This window comes from Pantherophis guttatus, chromosome 2 (genome assembly GCF_059756535.1).
Source record: "Pantherophis guttatus breed Tessera chromosome 2, ASM5975653v1, whole genome shotgun sequence".
Taxonomy (NCBI): domain Eukaryota; kingdom Metazoa; phylum Chordata; class Lepidosauria; order Squamata; family Colubridae; genus Pantherophis; species Pantherophis guttatus.
This window is the reverse complement of record NC_142064.1, coordinates 82605957-82627639: the sequence shown is the minus strand read 5'-3', so window position 1 is coordinate 82627639 and position 21683 is coordinate 82605957. Positions and strand designations below refer to the sequence as shown.

At 37.6% G+C, this 21683-nt stretch overlaps 2 protein-coding genes across 8 annotated transcripts in view; one reads left to right on the top strand and one right to left on the bottom strand.

Annotated features, from left to right (window-relative positions):
- The window catches only part of IFT74 (intraflagellar transport 74), a 49336-nt gene extending 40314 nt beyond the window's left edge, over window positions 1-9022 (bottom strand). The window contains exons 1-8 of one of the 7 annotated variants that reach the window (XM_060690431.2): window positions 8921-9022; window positions 4380-4519; window positions 3441-3576; window positions 2341-2389; window positions 644-742; window positions 431-491; window positions 154-213; window positions 3-64 (exon numbers count right to left, since the gene is read on the bottom strand). In XM_060690431.2, the coding sequence (XP_060546414.1) occupies window positions 3-64; window positions 154-213; window positions 431-491; window positions 644-742; window positions 2341-2389; window positions 3441-3576; window positions 4380-4493 (581 nt within the window). In that variant the 5' untranslated portion in view covers window positions 4494-4519; window positions 8921-9022. Of the gene's footprint in view, window positions 1-2; window positions 65-153; window positions 214-430; window positions 492-643; window positions 743-2340; window positions 2390-3440; window positions 3577-4379; window positions 4520-6919; window positions 7434-8920 lie in introns of those variants that run through there. The other 6 variants (XM_060690429.2, XM_060690426.2, XM_060690428.2 and 3 more) reach the window with 6 other exon arrangements.
- PLAA (phospholipase A2 activating protein) overlaps window positions 8996-21683 on the top strand; it is a 30204-nt gene continuing 17516 nt past the window's right edge. Inside the window, exons 1-6 of the mRNA XM_034410537.3 lie at window positions 8996-9278; window positions 11542-11735; window positions 12551-12651; window positions 12757-12877; window positions 17582-17749; window positions 19620-19755. Of these exons, the coding sequence (XP_034266428.2) occupies window positions 9130-9278; window positions 11542-11735; window positions 12551-12651; window positions 12757-12877; window positions 17582-17749; window positions 19620-19755 (869 nt within the window). The 5' untranslated portion in view covers window positions 8996-9129. The remainder of the gene's footprint in view (window positions 9279-11541; window positions 11736-12550; window positions 12652-12756; window positions 12878-17581; window positions 17750-19619; window positions 19756-21683) is intronic.

The following is a 21683-nucleotide window of genomic DNA, read 5'->3' as shown; positions in this document are numbered from 1 at the left end:
ACCTCTGTCTTTCTGTAAAAATAATGTCTATGCTCTGAGCTTCACGGTCATTTTGAGCTTTTAACTATTAAAAAAGACAAAATAATTGGTAACATCATCATATGTGCAATAAATAATACCAATACTGAAATGAAACATCAGTTTTATGCTTACCAGATTATAGTCACTCATTACTTCCTCCATATCAGTATTTGTGTTAAGTTTATCTACCAACTAAATCAACAAAGAAAAGTTAATTAAGCCTTTATGTAATCTCATATAGGAACAAAATCAAAGGCATTATTGCTTTGAATAGTTACTGTTAAATATGCATTGGTTTGAACTAGATTAGAGAAACAATAGTTGGAAAGGTATTTACAAATGCAATTCAAAATTGACTCTAAATAATTCAATCTAAATTTTAAAAATTACCTATGAAACAATAACATACCATATTGTAGTCTGCCAACTGTCCTTGAAATTCTTTGATTTCACTAGCTAAAGATTCTGCTCTAAGAGCACAAGAAAACACAAGATTATTACAAAGTCTAGCAATGAATGGAATTTAAAACAAGTTCCGTTCTACACTTCCAATCCAAAAGTTACTCATAAATATGAATCCACTAAGAACAAGTGTATTTATAGATTTTGATGTGCAGTTTACCTTTTTTCATAGGACAGATAGACAGAATTCTCCTGGTTATACATATCAACTTCTTTCTGAAGCTTATTGATTTCTGCGGTAAGCTCGTTTATTTTGCCTCTATAAGAAAAGAAATAGGTGATCATATTAACATGTATACTTAAATCTTTGGTATTCCTGAAATTTCATATAATTTAAGTTGAAGTGGTACTTGAGAGAACCAAATGTACTACATCTTTTTCATTTTGACAATAAAGGACTAAATAGAATGTGCACTAAATTGGATTTGTTCAGGGACCTGCAATCTTGATTTTAATTTTAAAATAGTTAGGATTTTTAATAGGGCCTTTTAAAATTTCCACGTGAGTGTTCTGAAATATGAATTTAATATACAAGAGGATATGTTTATCACTGACCAATTTGACAATATTGTATTATTTTAGGGTCAGCTAGTTTTTCCTAGGGTAAGAACTATTACAGTTTTGTATAGATGTCTTTATTAAAAAATGTTTTTATAGTTATCAATTCTTCCATTACAATGGTAGAATGAAAATCCTTAAATTAAACATAGCTAAGCGTGTTTAATTAGACTGACTCTGCTACCAAGAGCATATGGACAGAAAGAAGAAATATGAGTCAAATTCATACATACTAGGAAGGTAAACTGTAGGGTTTTTTTTTTTTAATTTGATTTATATGCCGCCCTTCTCTGGAGACTCAGGGCGGCTTACAATGCGTTAAGCAATAGCCTTCATACTTTTGTATATTTATACAAAGTCAGCTTATTGCCCCCACAAACTGGGTCCTCATTTCACCTACCTTAGAAAGGATGGAAGGCTGAGTCAACCTTGAGCCTTGGAAAGATTCGAACCAGCAGTAAATTGCAGGCAGCTGTGTTAATAACAGGGTGCGTAACCACTGTACTATCAAGGCTTCTTCACTTCTAATCTATCTGTGAATCTACTCAATATGATTGTTGCTAAGCTGGATCTATTTAATCATAGTTTGGAAAACAATATCGTTTTCACAACTATGGTTAAATAGATCCAGTTTAGCTACAATCTTACTTTATGACAATCCAAAGTTTGGGAGTTTCATGTAAATATGTGATATGCAAATCCAAAAAAGCTTGCTAATAATACCATAATATTACCTTTGCTTATTTTATTCTCTTAGGCTTACTGTATTATCTGAGCCAAATATAGTTATCTATAATTTGGATTTGTGGAAAAGCAAATGTTCACAAGTTGCATACACATTAAACTCATTATATTCGATCAAAATTTATGGCCAACCATAAGCATACATAACCATGGAAAAGAAATACAAAGATGCCTTGAAGGAAATCTGCTTTAGCCTCAAAAATATGCAAGGAGATCAGGTATGGAGTATAGCCACCTCACTATTTATGTAGTAAGAAAGTGATGGCAATTTAAAATGAGCTAAAGAACTAGCTTTAAGCAAATGGAAGGCAAATCATATAGTACAGAAAAGAAGCAAATAAAGTATAGCTGCTATTAGGATGGCAAGAACCTCTTTCATTTCATGAGAAAATGAATATATTTTCATATATTGAGAGAGTACTGTAACCCTACATCCTCCTCATTAAGATATTAAGAATGTCCCGCTTGATACTGCAATTCTTTCAAATATGGACTTCTATACAACATTTGAACCAACCCCATCTCATCTAACTAGTGATAAATTCTTTCACATACCTAAGCACTCCAAGGTAATAGGATTTATCCATAATTTGTCTCTGTGGACCTAAGGAAAAAAATATTATTCTGATATGACAAAAAGATTTGATTAAAAATAGCAAAATGATTCTTGCAAAACAACAAAATTATTATATAGAGAAAATATTTATTTACTAATGATAAAAATGTAGCATTTCCCCCCTAAAATATTAATGATAATATATTATCTATAAAATTAGAAAACTACTGTGTTTCCCCAAAAATAAGATCCGGTCTTATATTTTTTGGGGCTCCAAAATAAACACTGGGGCTTATTTTGGGATAAACATGGTATAGGCCCTGGATATATTTCTGTTCTGGATAACAGAATCCAGACTCAATCTAGCATTGAAGATATTGCTTAGTCTATATTAAAATCTACACTATTTTAGTCTTTGTTATGGTCAACTAAATACACTGTACACTGCCCCTGCGTATCCACCACTGGCCTGCAGCTGCCAGCCTGTAACTGCTGGCTCATCCCAGCCAGCTCACCGTGACTAGCTTGCCCCGAGTGATTCGCTGTGGGACAACTCACCCTGCGGGACAACTAACCACAGGTGAGATAACTGTACTGGAGTGCTGGGGTCTCATTGCGGGTCTGGCTGGGGCCAGCAACCCCTCTGCCTCCTTGTCCTTGTAGAGTGAGTTGTCCTGCAACACGTTGTTTGGGGCGAGCTGTCTAGAACAAGCCATGGTGACCCATGGTGGTGAGCCGGCCAGGGCAAGCCAATGGCGGTGAGCCAGTGGCAGTGATCTGGCAGCGGCAAAATGTTCTATTCCATCCTCTGGAACATGAATGTATAAATATTCATAATAGTGAAAGAACCTAATCTTGTGACTAAGAAGTAATTACAAACAGTCTAGCCTCCCAAGAGGGAAGGAGCCAATAAAAAAGGGGGAGGACACTTCTAGAGGAATGGGTAGCATTCTGATCCACTGCCTTCTGGACCTAGCAGACTTCTCCTCTGAAGTAACTAGGAAGGTTGCTAAATTTACCTTGTAATGGTTTTAACCTTTGAATGGAAATAAAAAGATAAACGAGGTTAATGTTCTTGTACTTTCATATCTCAAAATACCTTTCATTCCTGTTTTCATTCCACTCAGTCCTTGCTGTGTCACTGGACGGTCTGCAACTTTAATCTGAGAGGACAAAACCACACCAGTTCCTATGGATCCACCACGTGTACCGGGCCTGGATGTACCTGGGGGCATCTGATACAGAAATCAAAATAAATAGGAAAACATAATTAAAATAGCACTCCCAAAGAACAGGATGGTCAGTTTGTTCCAATTGGTAACCTATGAATAAACAGGCTAAGGCACTGAAATTTTAAAAAAGTGCATAGCTTTTAATGTTATATAAAACAGATTATTTAAAGAAAGAGCAGTTATAGGCAGGTAGAGATTGTGTAAATGCAAAGATGTATATTAGCTTTTACACTGTGTGAAATAGCTAGTGATATGATATGCATAAACAAGTAATGAATTGAAAAGAATCTAAGATCCTACTGTTCATATGATTAAAATGATTTCTTTTAGAACCTCTTCAAGATAGTGTGTTAACCCATTAAACTAAACCATTTGTTTGTTAAACTATGGTTACTGAATATACCATAATTTGTAGATCATGATTCACAAATATTGGCAGGATTCACATAAACACCCAACCAAAGACAAAAAACATACTTATTCCTTACAATTCTCAAGGTACTATTTTAGACCTTTATGTATACAGTATAGAGTACTATGCTAGCTGGAATTAAAAAGGGGATCGTGGTAGCCAAAGAAAGGTATGACACCAGAGAAGTAAAGCTGTTATCTCATCCAAGCTCTATCCAGGCATGGAAGATTCCCATAATACTGGCACACAGAGAGGGTAGTAATCTCCTTGACACAAATAAATATGTAGAACTGCCTTAATATCATTTGCCTAGCAAAACATATCAGTGACTACTATATATCTAAATTGGAAAGGGGGAACTCTGATTCCTTGGTTTTTCAATATATTAACTTACCCCTCCACCAAGTAATGCTGCGGATGGAGGTCGTAATGAGGATGAAGGTGGCCTGGCACTCAGGCCTATTCGTGAAGAAGGACGTGCTGTAGGAGGTTTATGATTACTCGCCATTTCTAGTCTTTTCTTCAAATTTCTTTCTAGAAAAAGACAATTGCATTTTATCCAGAATCCTCCTTAATGAATAGATAACTCTGATTTGTCTAATAAGCCAATTATTTTTTAAGAAAATAATAACATGCTCTCCATATTTTAAATAAGAATCACAAATCTTGTGTATATGCAATAAAGAACAATCTTTAGGAAAAGAAATAGTTTATCTCAATTGCATTGAGAGCAATTACTGAAAGGGACAAAGTTAAAAATAAATTAAAAATGGCACGGAATGATAAAATGATGCACATTAATGCTGATATTTGGGTACTTGTATAGTGATAATTATAAATCATGGGGGCTGTCAAAATGACAAAACATGGTTTATTAAAGAAGGAGTATATTGAGTGAACATTTTTTAAATTATAAGTTAATGAATAAGTGGTTATTTTCCATATTGTATAATTCAGTATACCTGGCACTTAAGTTTACCATAGTGATAATGATTTGCATTATTTCTGTGCTGTTTGCTAATTTTCAGGAGGGGAATTTGACATTATATCTTCCTTCCTGGAAGGATTTATTAATGGATTTATTAAATCCTTCCATTCCCCCACCCTTCAATCAGAACTAAAGAAATTTCTTGGATGAGAAATGTCTTCAAGGAAAAAACAAAGAAAGTCCAGTTCCCTTTCGAAAAGCATCTATGGGACAACCAGAATAACATTTAAGAACATTAATAGATTTGTCCCAGTCAGAACCAACCAAGAGAGAGCAGGGTCAACAGACAAGTGGTAGCCCAAGCTTATCTAAGCACCTTGTTTACATCTTCAAGGGGAACAAATGAAATGATTTCATAGCATTTGGTCTTGACAGTAGGAGAATCAGGGCTCTCCTGCTTCTCTTATTAATTCTGCTGTGGCTGGTCACAGATTTCCAAACTTGAAGGGATGGCAAGACAAGTATGTATCTACTGGGATGGGGTGCAGTGGGAAGTGGCTCTTTAACTTCCAATTCTCCTATCCCATAGAAAAATACATCCATGGGACCAGATAACCGTTGAGGAAGAGAAATGTGTGAGGGGAACTTCCCTTCCCTTCTGTTAACCTCAGCTATCTACCTAGACCTGTGACAGACCAACACCTAACCCGTGGGTCTGCTATATACTTTTTGACAACATGTAGCTTTCTGTAAACTCACTGAGCACATGTCAGAAAGCATCCCAGTGGATTAAGCACTGCAGAAATTTATCCACTATGTAAAGGCAGTTTTGGTCTGTGGGGGAATAGATTGGGGGGGGGGGTGTCCAGCTAAAGAGCCATTTCCCCCCTTATCCCTTCCTGTCAGCAATGCTTGCAATAAAGAAAAATAAAATCTGCTCCCTCTCAAGTGTGGCAAGAGAAGACGGGGTAGAAGCGTGGCAGAAAATAACTCCTTTGGTGAGAGTTCCTCAATCCAACAGAATGATCAGATAACTGACAGAAAACCTGTAAGTCTTCTACTGCCAGTAGCTGACACTAAAGGTGTTTATTACTGAGCTTCTCATTTGGTAGAGAATTATTCTGCTTCATTGCCACGGCAAAAGAGAGGTTAGAAATTTGGTCACAAGTTATTTAAGCTTGCAGACATTCATGCCAGCTTCCATACTGGATAATTTGTATGCTATTGCAGAAAACGCCATAGTTTCAGGTTTATGAAAGTGTGGTCTGAGGATCCCTTCCAAAGGTCCATGAAATCAAAATTATTTGCCACCTTATGGACAAAAATAATACAATATTAAAATCCCATCAAACACTTGTGAGAAGGGGCAGTGGTAGCGAATCCATTGATTTTAATTTTCAATAGTAAATACAGGTAGTCCTCAACTCATGTCCACAACTGAGTCCAACATTTCGGTTGCTAAGTGAGACAATTGTTAAGTGAATTTTGCCCCATTTTGCAACCTTTCTTGCCACAGTTGTTAGCTGAATGGCTGCAGTTGTTAAGATAGTAACACGGTTGGTAAGTGAATCTGGCTTCCACATTGACACTGCTTGTCAGAATGTCACAAATTGTGATCACATGACCTTGGAACACTGCAACCGTCATAAATATGAGTCTGTTGCCAAATGTCTGAATTTTGATCACGTGACCATTGGGATGCTGAAACGGTTGTAAGTGTGAAAAATGGTCATAACATAGCTTTTCTCAGAGCTGTTGTAACTTCTAACGGTCACTAAATGAACTTTGTAAGTCAAAGGCTACCTGTATTGATGAATATATCCTATACAAACAAAGCTCTTTGGGAGTTTTCCATTGCTTTTTAAAGTGAGAGAAAAGTTTAAGAAACACTGGCAGAGCTTATTTTGGCTTAAGGTCTGCAATCAATCTGCTTTGCCATCTGTAATTTACAATTGGCACTTTGTAAGCCTCTAGTGGTTTGTCGAATAACTATCCAGACAAATGACCTGATTTATGGTGATGGGACTTCACGTCACCTCAAGGCTTTCCCATCTGATTCCATTACACACCGGTCTACGCCGAAGAAAAGTCAGAGCGGAAACCGGGGCGATGCTGATGCGGACTTGCGGTGGGGCAGCCGGGGGCGTCGGTGACCGTCCGATTACTCCCACCCTCCCCGAAGAGAGTCAGGCAGACGAATCTAAAGACGCCCCTTTTGCTCCGCGCTTCGACTTTCGGCTTCTTACCTGACACTCAGCACGCGCGAAACGCCAAGGCAGCGGTTGCTGCCTGCGAACTCCTTCAAGCGCGTGGCGCCCGTATCATAGCAACGGGAGGCAGATCAGTTAAAGCGCCGTTTTCCTTTCATCATTCCGGAACTTAGACAACACGCGTTCCTTCACGTATTTTATCGCGAGATTCCATCCCCCCCCCACCCCATAATACATGTTTATTACTTTATTAGATTTATGTGCTCCCCATCTCACTGAGGGGACTCTAGTTAAAATATACTATACTATACACTATATAGTATAACATTATATTTTAACTAGAGTCGCCTCTAAGTGAGATGGGGAGCACATAAATCTAATAAAGTAATAAACACATGTTGTATTACACTATACTATACTATACTATTATATTATATACTACTATATTATTATATATTACACATATATTATATTATGTGGTTATGTTATGTTACATTGTTACATGTAAACCACTTAGAGAAGGCTGTAAAGCACCATGAAGCGGTATATAAGTCAAAATGCTATTGCTATTTATTATATATTATTATTTATAACAATATTACATATTGGATAACATAAATATTCACAGGACTAGTATCTTCCTGCTCATGTAATTATCACTTTTCATATGAGTAGAAATGTGTCCGTTTCTTCATATACACAATTCCACTTTTTAATGACGGCCTGTTTATTTATATAGCACAGTCTGGTACCCTAATGATGCTGCTGTTGTTATATTGTCAGAGCTAGTGCTCTGAAAATAAACTCACTACTCATGTTAAAAAGATGATACATCACACAAGAAAGTTGTAGCAAACCTAAATCTAGTGAAAGGAAGTTAAGATCCATTCATTGCAAAACAATTGGGAGGTGCGTATGACTTCAAGTCAGTTGTGGACTCCTGGCGACCGCCTGAATAAAGTCTCTATAGTTTTTCCAGCAAGATTTCAGAAGTGGTTTGCCGTCACCTGCTTCCACCAAACCACCAGCACGCACTACCTTTCCCCGTTGCCTAAATCCTACATTGGGTTTGTTATGGTAGTGCTTATTGACTTATATACAAGGAATGTCTGTAGAGATTCTCAGGCATCCAGGTCATGGTTGTCCCAAAGGTGCATTTTTAGGAGGCAACTGGACTTTCGTGTTTTTTCTTTGAAGACATTTCTCATCCAAGAAGTTTGTTTAGTTCTGATTGAAGGGTGGGGGAATGGGAGGATTTAATAAATCCATTAATAAATCCATAAATCCTTCCAGGAAGGGAGCTTCAAAGAAAAAACAAGAAAGTCCAGTTGCCTCCTGAAAAAAATATTTTAAACTTTTAGCTATACAATTTGAGATGAACACTCTTTGAATGGTGTGGGAATAGGAATGGATTTCCAGAGTGTGGGGGAAATGCAGATTACAGGAATCAGGAACACTACTCAGGTGGCCCTGAGGACACAGATAAGTGCTTCAAGGACCCTCTAAAAAGGATGCAAATGACCAGCTGTCTGCAAGGAATAGAAATCCTTCCATTCCCCACCATCCTGTCACAGCTGAAGAAGCTCCTCGGATAAGAAGCGGAAAGTCTTCAAAGGAAAAAACAACAACAAGAAAGTCCAGTTGCCTTTGGAAAAAGCACCTTTGGGATATACAACGAATGTTAAACACAAGACCGCCCCCACCCCGCCCCGTTAATAAGAAAACTAGGGGCCCTCACTCCCCCCACTCCCTAGTTCTAGGTAGATCTCCTTCCGTCCTTATTGATTTCTAAGGCACCTTGGGATATGTAGTCCTCGCCTGTTTCTCGCCGCAGAGAACTGTGGTTCGTCGTTGTTTTCCGGCGCTTGGCGGTGACGTTGTACGGGGAGGGGGGGAGGGAAGCAGAAAGTGGGTGGGAAGAGGAAGGGAAGCGGGTGTGGTGACGGCTGCCGGTGGTGCCGCTGCTGGTGCTGTGTCAGTGTATATAATACCTGAGTGCGGGCGGGATGGCCACCCCGGTAGGTGTTTACCGGCTCCGCTGCTCCCTGGTTGGGCACGAGCTGGACGTCCGGGGCCTCAGTTGCTGCCTCTTCCCGACAGGGTCGTTCGTGTCCGTATCCCGAGACCGGACGGCGCGTGTCTGGGCTCCGAACAGGTTAGTACGGTAGTAACTGAGAAAGGGAAAGCCCAAGAAAGTGCCGGGGTGGGGGTGGGGTGGGGATAAAGGCGTCCTATAGGGGTTGGGGGCGCTCTTTGCCTTGCCAGCGTGCAGTGTGAGATCTGATGGGCTTCCCCCCCCCCCCCTACCATCTTCTGAAATGGCACAGCCGTGATTCGATCCATTGGGAGAGAAATCGGAAGGGAGTTGGAACAATTGGCCAAGTTAGAATAGAGGTCCTCAAACTTGGCAGCTTTAAAACTTGTGGACTGGGAGTTGAAGTCCACAAGTCTTAAAGCTGCCAAGTTTGGGGACCTCAACGGTTAGGACAATATGCGAGGGTCTTGGCTGAAAATCTGTCCAAATTACTACTTTTTTCCTGTTTTTTTTACTATATCAGAGGTTGATGGTCCCAGATAGTTTGAACTACAGCTCTCATCAGACGTAGCCAGCGTAATAATTGGTAGGTGCTTCTGAGAATTTGAGGTCCAGAAACCAGGACGGATAGTGCTTTACTTGTCTTCGTAAAGGGGCCGTAGTGTTTAAAAAAAAAAAAAGCAAAAAAAAAAAAGTTGTCTAGATGCTCATCCGTGTGCATATCTAGATAGTCCCAGCAAATATGCATCATCGATGCCTTTATGGAAATAGAAACCAATGTTTTCAGTCGCCTTATGAACGCACCAAAAGAAATTGACCGATGTTTGATTTCAACCAGAAGCAGCACCAGATCTGGCTTTTGTAGTGGAAGACAGAACTTTTATATGTTGTAATATAAAAGCCCAGTTTTCTGAAATTTATAATGACAGTCTCAGGATTTCTTACAAACCTACAACAAAAATACAGTGCTTGTGTTACATGCACCGTCAGTATAAATTCATTATTAGAAATTATTCTCAGGTTTGCTTCTCAAATATTTTCCCAAACTATTTGCTTAAATATATTATTGCTGTTGTTACCTAACTTCTATAAACTTTGAATCTGGTTTTTTTTTTTAAAGAATAGTGGTTTTCAGAATAATACTGTAAATGTAATTCATTTACATTTGACTAGATATACATATGAAAAACCTGAGTAGAAGTTATTTGATGTATTCATTGGAGAAATAGAAACCATTGTGCCATTGGAGAAATGAAAAACATGCTGACTAAGGAAGTGAGAAGAAGAAAAGGAAGATGTTTCAGCTTATAAAGTTTAAATTAGGTCCTTGTGGTTTGTGTCATAATAGTTCCCCTGAAAAATAAGTTCTTCAAGACGTTAATCACAGAATTATTTGCAATATATTGAATTATAACTGAATTATTTGCAATAAAGTACATGTATCCTTTTTCTTCACATCTCCTTGGTCTGGTGCATTTTTTTGTCTTTGCCTTCCAGTGAATGGGATAATGCTTTCAGCTTAAACAAATATATTGAACAATTACAAATCAAACCTGTTGTACAGTTAGTCCTTGACTTACAGCCATTCATTTAGTGACTGTTCGAAGTTATAAAAAAAGTGACATGACTGTTTTTCACACTTATGATCATTGCAACATCCCCATGATCACGTGATCAAAATTCAGACACTTGGCAACTGGCGTGTATTTATGACAGTTGCAGTGTCCCTGGGTGATGTAAACACCTTTAGGACCTTCTGACAAAGTAAATGAAGTCAGATTCACTTAATAACCATGTTACTAACTTAATAATTGTAGTGATACACTTAACTATGGCAAGAAAGTTAGTAAAACTCACTTAACTGTCTTGCTTAGTAGAGGAAATCTTGGGCTTAATTGTGGTTGTAAGTCAAGGACTACCTTTATTTATACCTCTAGCTGGAACTCAATTGAAAATCCTGGGGGATTCCGTAGCTCATTTAAAAAAACAACAAATTAAATCCGATGTTCATCTGTTTATAATCGGGTGTCAAACTGGCGGCCTGCAGGCCGGATGCATCACGCGCAGGCCACGCCTATCCCAGCTCCGTAAAGGGGAAAAACGTTGTGAAATGTCACGTGACAACAACATGACGCCACGCGTTTTACACCTGTGTTTTAGATTGTTTCCATTTCAAATGTATTCCAAAAGCGTTAGGATTTACAAAGAAAATTGTATTCTTGGATTGCGAAGAAAATAGGAACTATGACACCTTAATAAAGTATACTGTATTTTAATTTTCTGTCTCAAAAGGTTTCTCTAATCTCTTCAGTATATTAATACCTAGAAGTTTTATTTGATTTGTTGATCTGATTTTGGTTGTAAATTTGGTATTTATTTTTAGTCCAAACAGAGGATTTCATGAAATGCACTGCTTGAGCGGCCATTCCAATTTCGTTTCTTGTGTGTGTGTCATCCCTCCAAGTGACCTTTACCCCCGTGGATTAATTGCTACTGGTGGTAATGACAGCAATATTTGTATCTTCACTTTGGACAAGCCTACACCACTGTATATCCTTAAAGGTCATAAAGATACTGGTAAGAAAAGTCTGTTTTAACCATACAATTAAGCAATTTATATGTGATTTCCAGTAAAAGGGCATAAGTTGTTTTAGCAGCTGTTATATACAGATAAACATGTTTTGTTAGAAATATTTAAACTTACGTTGCTTTGTCTTATTCTGAATTAATAATTCATTTGGCAGGGAATTATTATGAATGTGCCAGTCACATTTTATGATGCTCTGAGTTGAACAAAGCTAAATATTTATACAAGTCAATATTAATTTGTACTTTATACAAAATTTTATATTAATATCTATAGTTTTATAAAGGATTTTACATTTGTCAGTTTAGCCTTGTAAATAGGGCAAATACTTAGGGAATGGCTAAGCTAACAATGTTATATTGATACTTCATTTTGCCTATGACCATAAGTTCCATCACTATGTAGTGCATCTTTACATTTACATTTCTACTTAGAAAAATCCAGAGCAACATGTTTAAGGAAGGGGAAAAGGCAGTTTGAATTCAGTAATTTGTAGGAATGAGAGAAAGAGTGATAACAAATATTGAGGCCAGGGGAAACTAACACAGAGTGTTAATAGCTGTATGGAAAGGATGTTGCTTGTTTACGTATTTAATTTGGCTGTAGTTTCCATGATGGTTTAGCATAATTTTTATTGCTACTTCATAAATGAAATAATTACGAAAATCAGAATATGGGATTTTGTTCCAATGTATCTTTAGGATTGCAGTAGTTATCTGAAAAGCTGCATCTAAGCTGTTCCTGATTGCTAGCATATCAACACTATTTCTAAGTTCGACAATGCTGATTTTGTTTTCTTTTCTAGTTTGCAGCCTCTCCTCTGGAAAATTTGGCACCCTTCTTAGTGGCTCATGGGACACTACAGCTAAAGTCTGGTTAAATGATAAATGCATGATGATGTTACAGGTATGGAAGCTGCCATTAGTGAACCAACAGATAATGTGTGTGTGTATGTGCACGCTTCAGAAAACACAGATGGGCTCTGGCAGAGAAAATATCCTTTTTTTATAGGGCCACACTGCAGCAGTCTGGGCTGTGAAGATACTACCTGAACAAGGTTTGATGTTGACTGGTTCAGCTGATAAAACTATTAAACTGTGGAAGGCAGGTAGATGCGAGAGAACATTTACTGGTAGGTAATCGCCTGTACAGTTTCTAAATACAAAATTGTGAGAAACTTCTTTTTGTATGCAAAAATGGATACTCTTCCCTACCCTGAATGTTGAGATACAGAAAGGAAAAAAAATCTTATTTTGTTAATAAATACAAGCATCAGAATATTTTATTTTGCTAGTCTGGTTCAGCTTTTGTTTATTCTTGAGAAATACTGTATTTCAGTTGAGACTTTGGTCTACTGGTCATATCAATGTTTGATTTTTACAGTACAGGCACTGTAAACAATCTTGATTGGGTTATCAAAAAAGCTTTTTACATTTAATGAATAAGGCGCAAGAAAATAATTGGGTCTATTTGATTGATGAGTGAATTGATAGCACTGAGTTACATTTACAGAAAAAAAGTCTAACAAAGTTCAGAGTTTAACAAAGTATCTTCTCATATAAGTGAGTTTAACCCAAGAATTCACTTCTGAGTCCTTTCATATGAGGATAATATTTCCATTGAATGTAGTTAGCCTACTGCCCGAATAAGCTTATTTGCAATTCATGTATTGTTTGTTAATACACTGTTAGAACAGAGAATAGGAAAATGTTAAAATAGGTGACTGGCACTAGAAAAATGTTTTTCCTTGGGATAACTAGCTTATCTTAAATATTGTGAGCTATGGTAAAATTAAATTGTATTTAGCTGAAGTCTGTATGCACATTTGGGAAAAATTATTTTTAAAAAAGTTTGGAGTTTTATTGAAAATGAATAAACAGCTTTGGTTAAAATCTAAAGACGTCTAAAGAAATCTAAAGATTTCTAGCCCTTTCTACTATTGTGGAAGGATATTCCGTGTTTGACTTTGCCACTAGAATGACAATTATTCATCTCTGAAGTCTCTGTTTTGTAAAGGGTCTGGGCCTGACATCCCAGCAACAGGCAAATTTATTCTATTAGCTAATTATTCTATCAGCAAAGTTTCCTATGAATGATGCTCCATTATGGAAAAGTCTCAGATATTAAAAGTTAACACCTTCCTTTCTAAAATTGATCAATTTAAGCTGTCTTTCCATATTGGGTGGGGAGGCAGTTGGTATCATACAGGATGTTTCTAACAGAAAGAAATGAAAGTAAATGCATGGTGGAGAAAGCAATTTATTTAAAAAATTGATACGGTTGTTTATGTTACCAATCAACTCTGGTTGGTTCATAGCAGCAATAAAACTAGTGACTATAAATCATAAAGCAGTAAAATGATTTTAAAAAACCCAAAACTCTGCACCTTAATGTCTATGGAGATTCTTAGTCATCCAGGTCATGGTTGCCCCAAAGGTGCTTTTTCAAGAGGCAACTGGACTTTCTGGTTTTTCTTTGAAGACGTTTCGCTTTTCACCCAAGAAGCTTCTTCAGGACTTGGATTCAGAGCTGGATTCTTCACCTCATCTGCAGTTTAATCACCCCCTTAGGATGCCTCACAGCAAAATTCAATTATCCTTAGTTTATTCTTCCCATCCCATCCCATCGCCTGAGTAAAAAGACAGGTCTGGATGGTCTTCCAAAAGGCTAACAGAATGGGCTGCCAAATTGCAGGACAATTGCTGTTCCATAAAGTAGGGGCAACCACGGAAAAAGCATGCTTCCAAGGTACCAGGTGGTAGGATTTTCTGGTAAGGTATCTGAATAATCTTAGGGAAAGTTAATAGGGATAAGAAGAAATGAAAGTTACTTGACCAGTTAAACCAGATATTTGGCTCGAATACAAGTAGTCCTTGATTTACAAGTGTTTATTTAGTGACCGATTAAAGTTACAACAGTGCTGAAAGAAAAAGGGATTTACAACCAGTCCTCCCACTTAACGATTGTTGCAGCATCCCCACAACCACATGATTAAAATTCGGGTGCTTAGGAACCAGCATCTGTTTAGGACAGTTGCAGTGTCCCGGGGTCAGGTGGCTGCCATTTGCAACTTTCTCAACCGGCTTCTAACAAGCAAAGTCAATGGGGATAGCAGGATTCACTTAATGAGCACGTGATTCACATAACAACTACAGCGATTTGCTTAAGAACCATGGCAAAAAAAAAAAGATCATAAAATCAGACACAACTCACTTAACAACCGCCTTGCTTAACAACAGAAATTCTGGTCCCAATTGTGGTTGTAAATAAAGGACTACCTTGTATAGAGCTTCAATCAATGGGACACACCAGTTGTTTCTGAGCTTATTTTATATCCTGTGTTTTTGGGCAGGCTTATTAGGGGAAGATGACTGTTCCTTTCTGTATTTTGCATTAGATTGCTGGCGAAAGCTATTAATTCTCACATTTTTATATGACCGCAGGAGGAAAAGAAGAACTATTGTTTTTCCTTGCAGGGTTTGTTGTTGTTGTTGTTGTTATTGATGTCCGAAGCATCACAATTAACATATGAGGAGTGGTATATGACATAAAATTTAAAAGATAAATTTAAAATACTTCCTTGCAGTGATGCATAGAAGGTCTTTTAACCGCTCTATTGTGAGTTAGTTTGCATTCAGTTTTTGTAGTTTAAAATTCTGATTTGCCTCTTATGTAGCTTAATCAATATCCCTATCAATGTAATCAGGGTTCCGACAAGGAATGCTGAAAAAAAATATTTTTAAAACTTTTCCATTTTTTTAAAAAAATCACCAAGAATACTTCTTGGTGGTTTATTCACCTTGATCACTTGTTATTTAGTCTGTTTGGTTCAAGCTGTTGTTGCTGCTTTAGAAGCTCCCTAGTGGCCGGCAAAAAATCTCCCTAAGGCAGTAATGCCTTTTATAGGAAGCTGGAAGAAGTTGATGATAATAATTAGTTATTGCAACCTGTCAAATATTGAGTTTGACCTACCCTGGTAGACTAGTTAACAAGTTATTTTAAATAACATGAAAATAGTTTTCTACTATCTTAGATTACCATGCAAAGTTCTTTAAAAAAAAAAATTCTATGAGAACTCAAATGCACAGGTACAGGATATGTGGTACCTTGCTCAGTAGTAGTAACTGTGAGAGGGATCTTGGAGTCCTAGTGGACAACCATTTAAATATGAGCCAGTAGTGTGCAGCAGCTGCCAAAAAAGCCAATACAGTTTTAGGCTGCATAAACAGAGGGATAGAATCAAGATCACGTGAAGTGTTAATACCATTTTATAATGCCTTGGTAAGGCCACACTTGGAATACTGCATCCAGTTTTGGACACCACGATGTAAACAAGATGTTGAGACTCTAGAAAGAGTGCAGAGAAGAACAACAAAGATAAGGGGACTGGAGGCTAAAACATATGAAGAATGGTTGCAGGAATTGGGTATGTCTAGTTTAATGAAAAGAAGGACTTAGGGGAAACATGATAGCAGTGTTCCAATATCTCAGGGGCTGCCACAAGGTAGTCAAGCTATTCTCCAAAGCACATGAGGGTAGGACAAGAAGCAATGGGTGGAAACTAATCAAGGAGAGAAGCAACTTAGAACTAAGGAGAAATTTCCTGACAGAACAATTAATCAGTGGAACAACTTGCTTTCAGAAGTTGTGAATGCTCCAACACTGGAAGTTTTTAAGAAGATGTTGGATAACCCTTTGTCTGAAGTGGTGTAGAAGACCTCCAAGGTCCCTTCCAACTCTGTTATTCTATTCTATTCTATTCAATTCAATTCTATTCTATTCTATTCTATTCTATTCTATTCTATTCTATTCTATTCTATTCTACTCTACTCTACTCTACTCTACTCTACTCTACTCTATGATTGATAATGGTTAAGGACTATTGACTTTCTGTTGGAGATGCCAATTATTGTTTGGGCATGTTCTGTTATTCTGTTACTGCCACATTTTGGATAGAAAGCTGCAGGGATGGATTGAACTTAATGCTGTGTGTTAAGAAGCATATGTTCTTCTTGACTATGCTTAATACTTGGAATCTATCAAAATATCAAAAATTGTGAATTATTCTGAGGAGGGAGTCATAAGAATCACCATACAATAATAGAAGTTTACATCTGATTTTCAGCATTGATTCTTAATATGAGTTATTGGTCAACTTTTAAACTAGTTTTTCTTGCCAAAAGAAAGAAGCAAGAAAACTTCTTCCTCTGTGTTCATTTATAATAAAAAGTTGTACAGTATTGCTATTTACAACTTAATGCAAGTCTTCTTTAAGTTTTAGAAATAGTCCAATGTTGTTGATATTTTCATGAGCCAGTGTGGCTTTAGCTGGGTATTTTGAATATGAAGAGACTCCAATCTATATTAATATATGGAAAAAATATATACCGTAAATGCCCATGTTGAAAGGACTGCTGTAATTTTTGTATCAGTAAAAATGCTTTTCCATGTATTAAGTTGCATCATAGATGCATGTAGTATACATAATACATCAGTATATGGTTCTCCATTTAACTGCAGCTTATGTGCCAACTTAGCTTCTAGTCTCAGAGAAAACTCAGGTAGAATAGCAATATTGATTTTATATACCATATATTATGGATATTGTCTGTATTTAAAAGACTGATCTCACTAAATGATCAGGAAAGCAAGAGCACTGATGGCAATTACTGTAAACCGGATTACAAAGCTTGCTTACTGTCGTTTAAAAGAGTCACACCTTCTTTGTAGAGCTGAACACAGGGGCATGGCTCTTTTATAGGGAGAATATATACTTTTGAACAAGTTATTAAAGAAATGGATTTCTAATCTATCAAATCTTTTTTTCCCCTCAAAGGACATGAAGACTGTGTAAGAGGCCTAGCTATTTTAAGTGAAACAGAATTTCTTTCCTGTGCAAACGATGCCAGCATTCGAAGATGGCATACATCTGGTGAATGTCTTCAAGTTTATTATGGCCACACCAATTATATATATTGTATTTCTGTCTTCCCTGAAAGTAAAGGTAAGACATGGGCTGCAAAATAACTCTCTCCACTTTTTTTTCCTTTTACAAATGGCGACATCATTATTTTATTTTCTAGATTATTGTCAACGTTAGGATAGAATTACTATTGAATAAAATCTCGGTTCCTTCCCTAGCATTAGAATAATAGTTCAAGTTTATTACTTAATATAATATGAATTCTTCCATCTGCCGGGACATTCCTGGCCACCTGTCACAAACTCTGAAGCAGCAAGAGTTGTAGTGGGAGAGTTTGAGGAATGAATACATAATGCCAAGTAATAATGCGGTTTGATTTTAATTTAGCAGTTTGGGAGCACAGTGATTATGATTTAATGTTGTGTGAACTATGTCATCATGATTTATTCAACCAGTTGTGCTACAAATAAATAAATAGATCATAAATCAGTTTAACGTGTGAGCCCTAGCAGTGTTCACAGTGTGCTGTCTGGGTTTGTCTAGTCCTTTCATTTACCTCTTCTGAGCTAATAATTCACCTTTTGTTTGACTCACCTGAGCTAATAATTCACAAAGGACTGCTATTTATTTATAAATAAAAACTGTTAATGATGACTATTAGACATCTTCTTTCATACTAATACTATACTATACTATACTATACTATACTATACTATACTATACTATACTATACACTACTAATACTAATACTAATACTATACTAATACTATACTATATGTATAGTATGTTAATGATGACTGTTGACAGACATCTTTCATCCTCTCCTCTCCTCTCCTCTCCTCTCCTCTCCTATCCTATCCTATCCTATCCTATCCTATATGTATCGTATGTTAATGATGACTGTTGACAGACATCTTTCATTCCTTCTTGATAAGATTGATAAAATTCTATACTATAGAATTACAGGTAATCCTTGACTTACAATAGTTCCTTTAGTGACCATTCAAAGTTACAATGGCATTGAAAAAGTGACATGACCATTTTTTCACACTTAACAATGATTGCAACATCCCCATGGTCACGTGATCAAAATTCGGATGCTTGGCAATTGATTCATATTTATGACCGTTGCAATAGGTGATGTGATCCCCTTTTGTGATCTTCTGACAAGCAAATGGGGAAGTCAGTTTCACTTAACATCATCATACTGACTTAACAACTGCAGTGATTCACTTAACAACTGTGGCAGCAAAGGTTGTAAAATGGGGCAAAATTCACTTAACAAACGTTTCGTTAGCAACAGAAATGTTGGGCTCATACTAATGTTAATGTGCATAGCATAGCATAGCATAGCATAGCATAGCATAGCATAGCATAGCATAGCATAGCATAGCATAGCACAGCACAGTCCTTGAAGGTTTCTCTAAGCAGGCATTTAAGTTAGAGGCCTAATAATTGATGCTATACTTCATTCTCATGCAATACGATACCAACAAATTTCGTTAGCTAAGCAAGCTTGGTGTGGTTTAATTATCAGATTTCTTGGTAGTTTTCCCTGAGTTTGTTCAGGTTAATAGCTTGGCTCCAAAGAACTTCTTTTGTGCAGTGCTGCTTCAATTGTGGTGAATTTTGTTCCTAATACTTTGCTGCAGAGAACCTCTTCTAATATGTGTAGCACAGCAGTTGCTGCTAGGTGAAGGGATTTGGTCATGCTTTCAAACACATTATACCCACTATGTAAATCTAACTGTAAGAGAACAAATGCTCCTGATTGTATAATGGTGTTGTGGTTTGTACGCCATTGTACACAGTGTAGGAAATCACAGCTTCAAATGAGAAAATATTAAGGTGGGATTATCGTACATCTGCAATATGTTAATGTTCGTATGGACATAATGCAACTGTTAAATTGAGTTATTTTATATAGTCATGCTTTGTTGCCTCGTTACAGATTTTGTTACAAGTGGTGAAGATCGATCACTCAGAATTTGGAGAAAAGGAGATTGTGTACAAACAATCAGGCTTCCAGCTCAGTCTGTTTGGTGTTGCTGTATTTTAGACAATGGAGATCTTGTGGTTGGAACAAGGTATCTGGCCACACAAATAGATAAATTAGTAACAGCACTAGGCAAGAACAAGATTTATCAGTTTTATACAATGTAATTAAATAATTTGCTGTATTTACTAATACTGGCTGCAGTTATGTATCACTTCATGATCCTTAGCACAGTTAGGTTTACACTCTGTCCTCTTAGTTAGCTTCGCTGTGAGAAGTGTTTGGAAGCTTCTGTTTCCATTTTTGATTAATGAGATCAACTAAACTGGCTTCAAGAAGCCATAAATAAGAAGAGTCACAATTTGTCAGAGTTCAGTTACTATGGTCACTATTTCAGCTACTATGGTAAGCTTCCAATATTCTAAAACTGAAGTTTCGAGCTTCAGTCGTATTGCAGCAGGAATAGGTGAAACTTACAATATGAAAATAAGTACAGTATCACATTAAGTGAGAGTTTAAAATACATTGGGGAGCGTGTGAGTTTTAAATAGCAAGGCGAAGTTTAGCAGCAAAGTATCACATGAAACAGAAGACATCACATCATTTTTTTCCAGAACCACATTCACTCCCTTCCTCTCCCATCACTTGGACAGCAACCTGCTTGACTTTGAGGCAGGGGTTTCATAGCTGGTAATTAAGTACCAGCTAGAGGGCCCTTCCCTGGGAGTGGTGTTATCCAGCTATTGGCTGTTTCAAGGGAAAGGCAGTAATTAAGGGTGTTGGGGGCCCTTTTGTGTAATCACTGAATGGGTGACATGAGGGTAAGGACCAGAGGTAGTATACAGCAGGTTCTGACCAGTTCTGAAATATTGAATAGTTCGGAGAACCGGTAAATACCACCTGTGGCTGGCTCTGCCCCCATCTATTCTCTGCTTCCCGAGTCCCAGGTGATTGGGAGGAAATGAGGATTTTGCAGTATCCTTCCCCTGGAATGGGGTGGGAATGGAGATTTTACAGTATCCTTCCCCTGCCACGCCCACCAAACCAAGCCACGCCCACCAAGCCAAGCCCACAGAGTCGGTAGTAAAAAATTTTGAATCCCACACTGGTAAGGATCATACCTTCAGCGGGGCTCCATGATAAAATGTACAGATGAGGTGTTTGGTGCTGTTCCTAGAGAAGATTATCAGGAAGTTTGGAAGTAGATGCCACCAATAGACCAGGGGTCTCTAACCTTGGGAACTTTAAGACTTGTGGACTTCAACTCCCAGAGTTCCTCAGCTGGCTCGCTGGTTGAGGAACTCTGGGAGTTGAAGTCCACAAATCTTAAAGTTCCCAAGGTTAGAGACCCCTGCAATAGACTACTGACGCCCCAATCTTTTTCAATAACATCTTCAGGAAATGGTGTGGCTCTCAATAATGTGCTGAATGAAGAATAGCATAAATTGAAACTGAATCCAAACAAGATGGAGATGCTCATTGTGAGGGACCATAATTCCAGAGAGATGTAAATATGTCTGTTCTGAATGGAATTATCCTCTCCCAGAAGGAGCTGGTACGCAGTCTGGAGGTGCTTCTAGACCCAAATTTCTCTGGTTTCCCAGTTTGATGCAACCGCCAGGAATGCCTTTGATCAATTTCAGTTGATATCAGATTTTTCTGGAAAAAAATGATGTCAAAACTGTGATGTGTGTGCTGGCAGCCACCAGGCTTGATAATGGTAATGCACTCTGTATGGGGCTACCTCTATATCTAATCTGGAAACTTCCTCCGGTACAAAGCTCAGCAGCCAGATTGGTCTGGGAAGAAACAGAGAGGCCATATTATGCACAGGCTTTAAAGCACTCCGCAGACTGTCAGTTTGGTTCTGGCCAAAACCCAAAGTGTTGAAAGCCTTCAAGCCATTGGAGAGAATGTCCCTTTTCTGTGAACTTTTCACTTTTGCAGGGATCATCTGGGGAGGTTCACCTATAGTCGCCATGAGAATTTCTGGCAATAGATTGGCACTGGGCCTTCTCT